Source organism: Chelonia mydas, chromosome 17 (genome assembly GCF_015237465.2).
Source record: "Chelonia mydas isolate rCheMyd1 chromosome 17, rCheMyd1.pri.v2, whole genome shotgun sequence".
Lineage (NCBI taxonomy): Eukaryota > Metazoa > Chordata > Testudines > Cheloniidae > Chelonia > Chelonia mydas.
Window position 1 is genome coordinate 7,573,359 of NC_051257.2, and position 13,727 is coordinate 7,587,085.

Sequence of the window (13,727 nt, forward strand, 5' to 3'; positions counted from 1 at the left end):
TTCCCTCACCTGATACCCACACCCCACCATCCCCACTTACACCCACCCCTTCACCTCACCCCCACACCCAACCATCCCCCCTTACACCCACACCCCCTTCACTTCACCTCACCCCCACACCCCCTTCAACCCCCCTATAACCACAGATCCCTCCCCTCTTGCTGATACCCCTAGATACCCACCCCCTCCAACCCCCTTATACCAACTCCCCCCACCTCACTTCTCCTTATACGGATACCCCCTTACACCCACACCCCCTTCCCTCACCTGATACCCACACCCCACCATCCCCCCTTACACCCACCCCTTCACATCCCCTGATACCCACACCCCATCGTCCCCCCTTATACCCACAGCCTTTCACCTCACCCCCACACGCCACCATCCCCCCTTACACCCACCCTCTCCATCCCCCCTTATACACACCCCCTCTTCAACCCCCCTATAACCACAGATCCCTCCCCTCCTACTGATACCCCCTTATACCCCCACCATCTTCAAGCCCCCTGTAGCCCCTCTCCCCTCCACCCAGTCCCTTCACCTCACCTGATGCCCACTCCCCTCCTGATGCCCCCCATACCCACGCCCCCTCCACCTCCTCAGCTACCCCCCCAGGGATTGCCCCCATCGCTCCTTAAACCCACATCCTCCTCCCCCCGCGCCCCCCAATGACCCCCCGCCCGCTGACCCTTTGCCCGCCCCGCCCCGCCCCCCCCGGAAGCGCGGCCCGCTCCGAGCCCCCGGCGCGGCGGCCAGGGAAGATGGCGGCGCCCTTGGCGCAGCAGCTGGAGCAGCTGCTCAACCCCCTGCCCCGCCCGGCCGACCCCGAGGACGACCCGGAGGAAGGTGAGGGGCGCCGGGGGGGGGGACCCCGGGCCTGGCGGGGTGCGGGGGAGCGGCCGGCGGTGCCGGGCCGGGCCGGGCCCCCACGTGGGCGCCTCATGGAGAGGGGGCGGCGGCGGCGCACAGAGCCCCCTGCACGTCCGATACCCCCCCCCCAGCGCCGCGTGTCCCCCCCCCGGGCAGCGACTGGGGGCTACCCCGATACCCCCCCCAGCGCCGCGTGTCCCCCCGGGCAGCGACTGGGGGCTACCCCGATACCCCCCCCCAGCGCCGCGTGCCCCCCCCCGGGCAGCGACTGGGGGCTACCCCCGATACTCCCCCAGCGCCGCGTGCCCCCCCTCGGGCACCGACGGGGGGCTGCCCCCGATATCCCCCCCAGCGCCGGGTGTACCCCCCCCCCCGGGCACCGACTGGGGGCTGCCCCCGATACCCCCCCAGCGCCGCGTGTACCCCCCCCCCCGGCACCGACTGGGGGCTGCCCCCGATACCCCCCCCAGCGCCGCGTGCCCCCCCCCCGGGCAGCGACTGGGAGCTACCCCCGATACCCCCCAGCGCCGCGTGCCCCCCCCCCCCGGGCAGCGACTGGGGGCTGCCCCTGATACCCCCTCCAGCGCCACGTGTACCCCCCCTCTCCCCGGGCACCGACTGGGGGCTGCCCCCGATACCCCCCCAGCACCACGTGTACCCCACCTCCCCGGGCAGCGACTGGGGGCTGCCCCCGATACCCCCCCCCCAGCGCCGCGTGCTCCCCCCCCGGGCACCGACTGGGGGCTGTCCCCGATACTCCCCCAGCGCCACGTGTACCCCCCCGGTCAGCGACTGGGGGCTGTCCCCGATACCCCCCACCCCCCAGCGCCGCGTTCCCCCCCCTGGGGTAGCGACTGGGGGCTGCCCCCGATAACCCCCCCCAGCGCTGCGTTCCTCCCCCCCCCGGGGCAGCAACTGGGGGCTGCCCCCCGATACTTTCCAGTGCCTTGTGTTCCCACCGGGTGGCGACAGGGGGCTGCCCCCCACCAGTATTTCCCCCCAATGCTGTGTGCTCCCCCCCACCCCCGCCCGCGGGCAGCGACTGGGGGCTGCACCCCACCAATATGTCCCCGAGTGCATTCCTCCCTGGTACACTGGGGGCTGCTGTTTTCACCCCCCCGCCTCCTGAGGTCTTCTCTCCTCCCTGAACATTGAATGGGATCTGCTCCTCGCTTCCTCAATACCTCTTCTATCTACTTCCCCGCTATGGCAGTGACCCCGGGGCTAATACTCACTCTCCTTACCCAGCTCCAAAACGGGGGCCTTCTTTCCCTCAACTCCTCTCCCTTCCCTGGGGCAGAGACTGGGGGCTGCTCCCTCCCTTGGCACCTACCGGAGAACCTCAGAGTTACGAACGGACCGGCCAACCACACGCCTCATTTGGAACCGGAAGGCCGCAATCAGGCAGCAGCAGAGACAAAAAAGCAAATACAGCACAGTACTGTGTTAAACCTAAACTACTTAAAAAATAAAGGGAAAGCAGCATTTTGCTTCTGCGTAGTAAAGTTTCGAAGCTGTATGAAGTCGATGTTCAGTTGTGAACTTTTGAAAGAACCACCACAATGTTTTGTTCAGAGTTTCTAACCTTTCCGAGTTACGAACAACCTCCATTCCCAAGGTGTTCGTAACTTTGAGGGTCTGCTGTACCGTACCTCCATTAGTGTGCGCTTTCCCGATTTCCACTGTGGGCGTTCGTGTGGCCTGCGTAACCACTTGGTCAATATATTTCGGTGCTGGTTTACCTTGATCCATCCATAGCTCAGCACCTGTGTGAGGCTTCCCCGTCCTTGGGAGTCTCCCATATAAATCACTGGGGCGCTGGGTGGCAGCGTGGCAGTTGCTGGTCTTCATCATCTCATTTGGGTGGAGCTGGATCTATATCTCACTGCTCCTGCTATGCTAGCGATTGTGTTGAGTGATGCCTCTGAAGCATCCCAGCAAGGACTGTCGCTCTTTACTGCTCAAAACTTACCCCTTCCCCCCCGCATATGAGTTTACAGTAGTTCACAGCATTGTTATTTTAATTCGTATCAGAAATGCATTATCACAAAATTTAGAGACTACTGTTGGGGAAATTAATGACCCAGCATTTTAAGCTTCCCGACCCAATAATTTTCATGTGCCCCTCAGTTTCTCTCTCTCTCTCCATGTGTCCCACATTTGGCCAATTTGGCTGTACTGGTATGGGATGAATTGATTGCTGTAGTCACTATTCCTTACTAAGCAGGGCCTTGGGAATGTATCATGGGCTCCTGTTGTTTGCATTGGGTCCAAAAGGGGTCCTGGCTCAGAGCTTAGAAAATGTAGTGGACACCTAATGTCTCACAGGTTAAACCAATCAGCCAAAGGCTGCTACAGATACGAGGGAGGATGTGTACCAGTGAGGTCCTGGGGCAACGGTAAAAAATTTACTGCCCCCCAACTTACCTGCTGGGAAAAGGGAGGGACTTTGATTTCTGCCATCGTGCTGTGTCCAGATTGTGCCTGGGGGCTCCATCTGTTATCCTTTGGCTAGTCGTGTCTGATGATTTTAAAGGCTCCATATGCTGTCTAAAAGGGCCTCTGTCTTTCCAGCCTATCCCAGGGCTGCATGTTGTTGGTCCTCTCTTCTGTTCTTATCCGAGCCTCCATTTTTGAATCCTTCCCTCCTGTGAATAGCCCCAGCGTCTGCTTCTGCTGTCACTTTTACCAAGAAGTAGGGCAATTAAATGCTCACAGCCTTCTGTATATCAGCAGCAACACTGACCAGAGGCCTTGTTAATTTTGTTTTGCTGACTGTGAAAACGTGTGTCGCTGTAGATGCCCTGTCCGTGCACTTAGACCTGCTCTACGCTTAAAAGTTTTGCCGGCATAACTGTCAGGAGCGTGGAAAAATGCCGCCCTTAACTGACATAATAGCTATGTCAGTCAACAGACGCCCTGGTGTACATGCAGAAAAGTCATTTTGCCAGCCTAGCTTATTTCATTTGGGGAGCTGATGTTGCTTTGTCTCCGTGAGGAGGATTTGCCAGTATAGCCTACCAGCAAACTCTCTATAGTGTAGACAAGGCCTTGGGAAGAAGGGTACTGCATCGATTCTTCACACTTAATTCTCAATTGGAAGGTTTCCTTTGGAGCTGGAAGGGATAGAAATGTAGTTTTTATTTAAAATAAAGCTTAAATTCAACAGCAGTTACTGGCAGTTATTATTATTATTTGTTATTGTCTATCTGTTTTGTGTTTAGGGGTCTCCAACAAGGATCAGGGTTCCATTATGCTAATTCTAAAAAAAAGTCCCTGCCAGGAAGAACGTACGGTGTTACACGTAATGTGGATATAAGAAACTAAAGGGGTTGGAGAAAGCAAGGAGGACAAGTTACCTGGTAACAGTCATGTCTAGCATGTTCAGTAGCAATCAGAGCACACCAGCTTTCCAGGCTGCTGTTTATCATACTAGATGTGATTGTTCATTGTTTGTTCATTGTTTTCTCCTGGCCACTGGCAAGTGGATTTTTTTTATCAAGCCCTTTGCTAGCTGAATTGCAAATTTTTAGAAATTGTTTTCTCCTTTTATGACATGTAGTGGCAATGTCCTCTTTGTCGTTTTTAGACCGATACCTGCCATTTTTTTTACTGCTTTGGACTTCACACATTCATCCCATCACACCAGTGCAGAGTGCCTCCAATGGACCAACATAAATAAAATAAAATTAATAAAGCAAGGACACTGAACTCTTCTTCAGGGCTTGTCTGCGTTACACAATTTTATTGTGTTCAGGCTTGATTATGAAGAGTTGAGTGAGCTGTCACAATACGGAACGGAATTTGCCCTGGTTTACGGTGACTGGGCAGTCATGGTGGTCAGCATTGCATCAGCTATCTCGACTCTATGCAACTGTGTGTGAACATGAGATAGACAAGAACTCGTTAACCAGACGTGGTTGACATGTTACATTTTCTTGATGTTAAAGAATTTTTTGGCTTTGAGCCTTTTTGTGTGTGTGTATCTAGTAGCAGCTCTCAGATGCACATGGGCTGGGAACCAAGGATGTGACCCATGGAGTCCTACAGGGCAGTCTGAAGCCGCTCTATTTATCTAGTCTCTCCTCTTAAGCACCTACCACCCTGGTGCTGGATCGCTTACCCTCTTCTTGTAAGTGCAGGGTGATGACAGAGGTGATCAGCTGCAGGTTTTGTTGCTTATGAATTCAACAAGTAATTTCTGTTTCATCTTTAAAGGAAATAGGAGTACAGAAAAGTATGATGGCTGTGTATTTATGGCTTAGTGGATAGAGAACTGGCCTGGGAGTTGGGAGACATGGGTTCTGCTACTACTCACTGTATGACCTGTGAACAAATCATGGGTCCCCAGCCCGGGGTCTCCCACCCCTCTTCTGTCTTGTCTGTTTATGCAGGCTGCTCAGTCAGGGTGGAGACTCTTGCTATGTGTCTGCACAGCACCTAGCACAATGGGAACCCTCTCTTAGTTGGAGCTTCTAAATGCTACTGTAACAGAAATAGTTAATAATCTGGGTTCTTAAATGTGACTTAGATGCAGCCATCGGGCTCCTGGTCACTTGACAAGGTGGCCCTCATTTTTGCAGAAATGTCTGACTTGCTTTACATAGTCAATACATAATGCCTGCTTTAAAGATATCAACCAGCAAGTTATGTAACCTGTTGCGTTGCAGATACTGTGCGTTGGTCTCCACTGTGAGCAATATGTGGGTGAAATTCATTTAATTGCAAAGTTACCCCTGCACTGTGTCCTGAGGCGTTTGAGGAGCTGTGTGCTAGTGTGAATTTCTATACTATGGCTACGTCTACATTAGAGACCCTTACAGCTGCACAGCTGTACCACTGCAAGGTCTCCTGTGTAGCCGCTCTATGCCAATGGGAAAGTGCTCTCCCATCAACATAATTAGCCACCCGCAGCAAGCGGCGGTAGCTGTGTCGGCGGGAGAAGCTCTCCTGTCGACATAGCGTTGTGCACACCTTTACTTATGCTGGCAAAACTTATGTTGCTCAGGGGGGTGTTTTTTTCACACCCCTGCGTGATATATGTTTTGCCCACCTCAGTGGTAGTGACCTAAATGAGAAGCTTGCAGAACTTGCTTTCCTTATGTTTTCTATAGAACAATGACTTTCCAGCCAAGCGGGTTATGGGAAGCTTCTGATTTCCCTTTCACCATTTTGCAGTTCAGTGCCTGCTTGAGAATAAGACATCTTATCCCCTGTGAGTTGTTTTTTTCTCTCCCCTTAAGTAAATAGTTTACATAAATGGGGCATTAACATTCTCAAACACACATTAAAAAAGCACTTAGCGATGTTCAGCCAATCAGATCACTCAATTGGCTGAACAATCCTAACCCTATAATTTTGCAGAGGGTGCCTTGCGCATGAATGCAAATAGAGAAGAGAACCTGTTATAATGATCCACGTTTGCTGGAATAAACCATTTCCCCGTTTCTGAAGAATGGAGATGGGGGAAAGAGAACAGTCATTGTAATAAAGTTGTTTTCTATATTTAGACAATTACAGCATTTAGTTATTTAAGTGTCTTATAAATTTATCAAGAGCCCAGAGGGCATCCGACTTACGGGTTGTTGTCTTTTCATTTGCAAGCGCAGAATGAAACCCCTCCAGCTTTGCTGAATCTTCTAGCCAGTTGGTCAGACTTCTCAGGAGGACCCTATTATTCAGGGACCCCCCAAAGTGGGACTGAGCAGACATATTCTATGCGGTGCCTAATGTGGTCTGTCTAATATGGACAAGGGGGTGAATATAGGCCAGTGTTCATGTAACAAAATGAACTAGATAAAATTATTTTGGTGTTTGATAATGAACATATGGAGAGCCTCTTGGAGTGACAGGATACTTTGCTCTAGTTAAAAGTGCTGCACTTCACTGACCTACAGAGCCAAACCAAAGTTGTTCAGGAGAAACCTAGATTATAATTGGAGGCATGTTTGGAGTTAGTCAATTTATAAAACTTTCAGCCATGTTCTTCCCAAGATTTTGATGGTGCTGGAAGGGGGAATAGGGGCTTTAAACCATAGAAAAGTCTCAGTGATTTCCTTTTTGAAACATAGATGCCTTTGGAACAATTTCTACTCCTTGTTGATGACCCAAACTGTTGTAACCTGGTCTGAATATACTGCCCCACTCTCCTCTGCTGGGTGGGATCAGACTTGCGTTCAGGGTATGTAATTGGTTGGCCTTTAGAAGCTGGCCTCCAGAGGATAGAAGTCGATCTGTGTTAATATGCTCTTACCAAAATTGGATGAATCTGACCAGGTTTTTTTGAAGCACCTAAAGCTTGGCTTTGGTCCCCCAAGAGGTTTACGACCCTTTTGGTGGACCCAGGAGAAGCCCGTCCAGGGGTGGCCAGAGCCAGATAGGTATTGATGAGGTTTGATTCCAGAAATGAAGCTTGTGGGCTGTGTGTGCCCAGGGGACTCCCTGAACAGCTCAGTTCTATACAACTCCTAATATGACTTGTCCTTTAGCTCATGGGTTAGGGGCCAGTGTATGCGGAATGCAAGGTCCCTAGTTCTAGTCCCCTGGATCCAAGGAGGGGATAGATATTATTTAAGCCCAGTCTGCTTTCTGGCAGTCCTAGATAGAATCGCTCTCCTGTCTCGCAAGTCTGAGTTCTGCTCTTAGTTTGAAACCCTGCACTATTAACCCCCCTCTCGTCTTCACAGCCACTGCTGCTAGGGTGATTGACAAGTTCGATGAGGGCGGAACTGAAGATGACATCCTTGCCGTCGGCAATATACGTAAACGAGCCTCCGCCTCCCTCTTAGAAACTGATAAGAGGTACAGCGGGAGAGCTGTATCTCGCCAGGCCTTGCAGGAAGAGCGATGGGGAGAGTCTCTGCCTGGAGCAGCATTTGGTGAGAAATTCAGTTTCTTTCCCTGCCTTTCCATGCCCCCTCCCCCCCGCACCCCCTAAACTGCTTCCTGACCCCCCCAACCCTAAACTGCGAACTACAGGCAGTGAGTGGAATGCTCTTACACGGCACCGTGATAGGAGTCCCAGCTCAGCAGTGTTTAAGTCTCATTGACTTCATGAGCTTAAAGTTAAGCGTGGCTTCTTAAGTGCTGTGCTGAGTCATAGCCTTATGCATTAGCTCCTGGGAAAGGGAAGCCTCCAGGACCGTAACTGCTCCCTGCAGATGAAGGAAGGGCAGTGACTAAATCTCAGGTACAAAAAGTTCAGCCAGGTTAAATTACCTGGCAAGGAAAGTGACGTGAACTCCGTGTGGCATGGGAGAACTAGCTGCCATCTTTAAATTGTCAGCTCTTGGGAATTTGTAGCTGCTTAGTGCTTATGTACAATTTCTCATTATAAAGACACATGTACCAAAGCATGAGCACCTGGTTTGCTTACCATTGCTTCATTATTAAATGGGAAAGGCTGTCAGCTAATCAATGGATGTGATAATTGTTGTTGGAGTGACTGTTACTGCAGAAAAGCATGAACTAAGGTTTCAGTTTGCCGACGTATCCTCATAAGCCCCTTGGTTAGCCTAAGGAAGGAGCAAAATTGTGCCTAGAATTATCCCTAGTGGACTACAGATCTAAACCAGGCCAGACCAGCAACCGGATGCTGATTTTTTAGGGTATGATTTAGTCGCGGGTATTTTTAGTGAAAGTCATGGACAGGTCACAGGCAATAACCAAAAAGTCACGGCCAGTGACCTGTCCGTGACTTTTACTGAAAATACCCGTAACTAAATCTTACCTGCTGGGGCGGGGGGGGGTGTGATCCAGCGGTCGCTGCTGTTCCTGGGGGTGGGGAGCAGCCCGGAGCCCCGCCGCTGCTGCTCTGGGCCAGGGGGGCGGCCTGCCACCGCTGCTCCTCTGGGACAGGGGGCAACCTGGGGCCCCACCACTGCTGATGCTCCTCTGGGCAGGGGCAGCCTGTGGCACCACTACTGCTCCCAGACCTCTGCTCCCAGGGCCAGTTGCCTGGGACCAGCTGGCTGGGGCTGCTGGAGCAGCAGCTGGTCCCAGGACTGCCCCAGCTGCTCGGGCGGCCGTGGGGTGAGCCGCATCAGCCGCTGCAGCTGCGGAAGTCCCGGAGGTCCCGGAAAGTCACGGAATCCGTGACTTCTGTGACCCCTGTGAAAGATTTGCAGCCTTACTGATAATGGATATTACAGAGTTGCAGCCATACTTTGTGATTAAATAACTTTATTGAAATATCCCCTTCTCTAATTATCGGATGAAGAAACATCATCTGAGAGAGACCTTGACAGTGGAGATCTGGAGGAAGAATTGGATGAGGACATTCTAGATGCTACAGCTGATCAGGACGATGAGCACAGCAGTGCTCAGGGTGACTTGGGAAGTGACCCAGAGGAGGGGAGAGAAACATCTGCCGAGCTCCAAACACCGAAGTTTAGTTTCCAGAACATCGGTGACTTTGAGAAATTTATGGAAGGGATGGATGATGTGGGGAGCAGTGAAGAGGAGGATGAGGAAGAAGAGGATGAAGAAAAAGGGAGCAATGAAGAAGAATCTGGGGATGCAAGTGAGGAAGACGTGGCAGATGCCAAAGAGAGCGAGGATGACGGCGGGGTGGTGACCTTCTCTAAAGAAAAAGTGTCTGAAGAAGTAGAAAAAGGAAAAGCTGTGAAAAACCAAATAGGTTTGTACATGGAATTTGCTTTGTATTTTGATGAGTCTTATGCCTTGTCTATGCTACAGAAATGAACTGAGCTAAGACCTGTTTTAAGCCATTTGCATGTTGCAGCACGCACTGGAGTAGTTTTAGGAGTTTACAGCAAGTGTCCTACCAGCTGTGCTCCATAGACTGTGGCCTGGTCTGTGCTGCAGAATTAAACTAGTACTTTGTCAGTAATTGGTTTAGCTGAGCCAATGTTGAGCATTGTTATGGCACCAATGTAAACAAGGACTTACTGCACTGTAGGTGTTGCTCAGGGACTCAGACACTAGTCTGTGTTTTGGTGTGCTTTAGTACAGGGGTTCTTAACCTTTTCCTCTCTGAGGCCCTTCCAACATGCTGTAAAAATTCCATTGCCCATCTGTCGCCACAAAAGCTGTTTTTCTGCCTATAAAAGCCAGGGCTAGCGTTAGGGGATAGCAAGCAGGGCAATTGCCCGGGGCCCCATGAAACTAAGTTGCTCAGGCTTTAGCTTCAGCCCCAGGCTTTGGCTTTCTGCCCTGGGCCCCTGCAAATCTAATGCTGGCCCTGCTCAGCGGACCCCCTGAAACCTGCTTGCGGCCCCCCAGTGGGCCCTGGACCCCTGGTTGCTTTAGTAATCCATCCCAGTGTGTTGGCTGGGGTGGAGGTGCCAGTTTTCTATGCCCTTGTGAGCTCCATCCTCCAGAGTGAAGATTTTGGGTTTAATGGGGATATAATGATGGATTACAATGGAAACTAAACATCCTCCTCACTTCCTTTAGGAGGATTTTTTTCTAAAGTTGATGTACGTGATGATTAAATATTTTCTCTCGGTGGTCCTTCGTTAGCCTGTATGACTAGTTGTCTTTGCTAACCCAGAAGCTTCTAGGTTGGTGATGACAACCCATCAGTGCAGGTGTTAACCATGACATGGTGACTGTTTGCTCCCACCTTGTGGGGATTCTTCAGTTAATCCCCTGCCCCCATCACTGGACCCATCTTCCCTGCAGTCCGGATTTCGCTCTGCGTGGCATGATATACTGTGTGGCAGCTGAATTGGTGCTGCGTGCCATTCCTTTGGCATTTGTCGTGTCAAACAGTGGAGCTGTGTGTGCCTTTGCTTTGGCAGTTCTACGATTTGAATTTCTCTTGTGAATTTTAACAGAAGCCTCGAGAAGCTTTTAGGCAACTATTATCTAGTTGTCCCATTAAATAATGAGTCTCCGTTTGCAAAGTGTTGTTGCAAAAGGAAAGTGCTGCTGGGGAAGGAGAGCAAAGAGAAGTGGCTGATGCTTTCTGATTCAGAGTCTTTGGGTGGCAGGGGTCACAGGAAAGTGAGTGAATAAATGCTTTGGAATATGAAATTCATTTTTTGTTTCCACTGTGTTTTAAAGCACTGTGGGACCAGCTGTTAGAAGGAAGAATCAAACTGCAGAAAGCGCTCCTGACGGCCAACCAGCTTCCACAGCCAGATACATTCCCGGCGTTTAAAAAGGAAGGTGGGCGAGAGTTTGCCAGCGCACTCAAGAACAGTAAGTAGTTTTAAGTCTGCCTACTTCGGTGTCAGAAATACAGACTCTGCTCTCAGGGAGACCCAGGTTCTGTACTCAGTTGCGGGCTGGCAGAGGCTGGGAGTGGCTGTGGAGCCAATGTCTTCAGCCTCTGAGACAGGGATTTGTGCCTTGTGATAGGAACCCTTGTGGTTACTGTAATTAGGGATCAGGTTTAACAGGCTCAGGTGACGGTCCCATCCAAGTCTACTTTGGCTGAATGGCAAGACATTGATGTGCGAGGGGAAGGACCATGGAGATACAGACACCTGTCATGTAAATCGTATGTTTTATTATTATTTATTTGTGTGGTGGTAGCCCCTAGGAGCCCTTGTTACGGGCCAGGACCCCATTGTGCTTGGTGCTGCACAAGCACAGAACAAAGGCAGTCCCTGCCCCAAAGAGCTCCCAGTCTAAGTAAATCTGTGCCCTTATCCAGATGTATTGGGCCAAGTTCGGCTCTGGTGGCGGCTACTTGTCCTATCTTAGCACCACGACGCCTCAGCTGAGCTTGTGGCCACACTGACTCCAGTGGCATTCCCACCAGCGTTCAGTGTGGTCCTTCAGTCTGAATGATTTTTTTTTTTCTTGTTGAACATCAGAAGTGATTGGTTATCAGTTCGGTGTATTGCCGGTCTGCTGCGTTCTATGTGAGCCGTCCTCAGCATAGGATACCTTCGGAAAACGGGTTGATTCCTCTTTCTGTTTTGAGTCCCTAGGCAGCACTGCAGCATGCTGAGAGGCAGAGGGTCACCAAACCATGAGTCTCTCTATACCCTGGTTTAATGCTGCACACGGGATAAGATCTCAAAGAGAAAGTCTTTGTTGCCAGGTGCCTGCTGTCCAACTGGACAGTAAGTGTCCATTCAGTTAGGAGACTGATTCATCTATTTAACAAACAAAAAAAACCCCACAACAACAAAACAGTAATACTGTTAATGATAATGGTCAGGTAAGGCCTACAGTGGGTTCTCTAAGAGATGCCAAATATAATGCGCAAAACGCACCTAGTAAACACTATGCACTCAGAACTCATTTCCATTGACTTCTGTGGGCTTTGGATCAGGCTTTTGTTACCTAATTAGTAAATGAAATCAAAAATCATCAAACCTGTTCAACTGTTCAATACAAGAAAGGAAAGTGGGTTTCTGCAGGGGTATTTTTATGTCCTAGTGATCAAAATGTTGGCAAAAATAATGAACTGCATACACAGTAGAATATTCTTCTGGAACTTTAAATGATGATGATATGTGCACCAAGTCATTTAAAAACTCACTGAGAAAGTTGTTTCTTTAGCTCAAAATTCTTTCTTCTCAACACCCTGATTCTGGATATTTTCCAGCTTCTAGACCCTTACAGTTCATCAAAGAAAACACCCAATTATAAAGCAGTACCTTTATATCTCCAGTTCTGCGGATCCCAGCCAGCCCTTTGGTACTGGTCCTGTGTCCAGTCTAATCTTGAAAGGTGCCTATTTTCGTGTTCAGTTGAATGTGCGGCTGTAATGATGTGAGAACCCTGTGAGGTTTTGGCTTAAAGTGGCAGAATCCTTGTAAGACTGGTTCATGAGCTTTTTGGCACCTTCAAATCTGAACCTAAATCCTGACCCTGAGTCGGCCTTTGACCGAACCTAATAGCCCATCTTAAACCTAATCCAGATCTGAACAAATTAACTCCTCATCACATCTCTACTTGTAGCAGGTGAGGAACTTTATATTTCCAAGTTAGCTCTGCTGCTTTAAATGAAGTGATTAAAGTGGGGGGGGGGGGAAGGCAAACTCCCAATAATACTAAGCTGACCTTTTAGTGAAATGCATGTTATTAATGTATTTAATGAGATGCATTACAAACTGCAGCAAGCACCATGTTTCATTACAGGTCTAAAATGCAATATCATTAAAGACCTTTAACAGAAACAAAGGTTGACATTTTGATATTTCCCATAAGCAAAATACATCCAAGCACATGGAATATAATATAGTATAAATACAGTATAGGGGAGATGTTAATTTTTTAGTTGTCCGGGAATGTTAAAAGAAAATCCACTGTTTAATAACTGCTTTGTGATTTCTCTCTCCTCTCCCACCCCTTTTTCATAATCTGGCTAGGAGGGGTTGCAATACTATAGATTTACATTCCTGATGTCTTACATTCACTTTTGTGCTGTATTTAATGTGTGAAAACACCAAGAAAAGAGAGGACTTGGGTGCTGCCAGGGAATATAGCTGGGGTTAATGGGAAGATATTAGCAAAGGGAAAATTTAGATTGACTCTCAAGAAATGCTTTGTAACAAGGGTGCTATTGGGGTTAAAAACGTAATAAGGCTCAAAGAGGGATTGGGCGCCAATATGGTTAACGAGGTAATACTAACAAAGTGTGGAAGTGATAGAAAATCTTATGCCTCATGGCTACAGACAATCTCTAACTACTAGAATGAGACCCCGATCTGGTTACTGTGGGGTTTTGTGCACCTTCTTCTGAAGCACCTACTGCTGGCTGCTGTTGGGGACAGGACTGAAATAGATGGACCACAGGTCTGATCCAGTCTGGCAGTTCCTAGCTTTATTAGATTGTGGAATGGTCTTTTATGGGAAGTACTAGAAACTCCATCACCGGGGCCTCTGAAAGGTAGCCTGAGAAATGTATTGTGGGGAACAATTCTGCACTGGTT

General features: G+C 49.7%; 1 protein-coding gene across 3 annotated transcripts in view; it reads left to right on the plus strand.

Annotated features, from left to right (window-relative positions):
• Window positions 1–666: 666 nt before the first annotated feature.
• Window positions 667–13,727, plus strand: part of AATF (apoptosis antagonizing transcription factor) — an 82,314-nt gene continuing 69,253 nt past the window's right edge. The window contains exons 1-4 of one of the 3 annotated variants that reach the window (XM_037880669.2): window positions 667–846; window positions 7,557–7,748; window positions 9,089–9,508; window positions 10,900–11,037. In XM_037880669.2, the coding sequence (XP_037736597.2) occupies window positions 669–846; window positions 7,557–7,748; window positions 9,089–9,508; window positions 10,900–11,037 (928 nt within the window). In that variant the 5' untranslated portion in view covers window positions 667–668. Of the gene's footprint in view, window positions 847–7,556; window positions 7,749–9,082; window positions 9,509–10,899; window positions 11,038–13,727 lie in introns of all 3 variants that reach the window. The other 2 variants (XM_043531255.1, XM_043531256.1) reach the window with 2 other exon arrangements.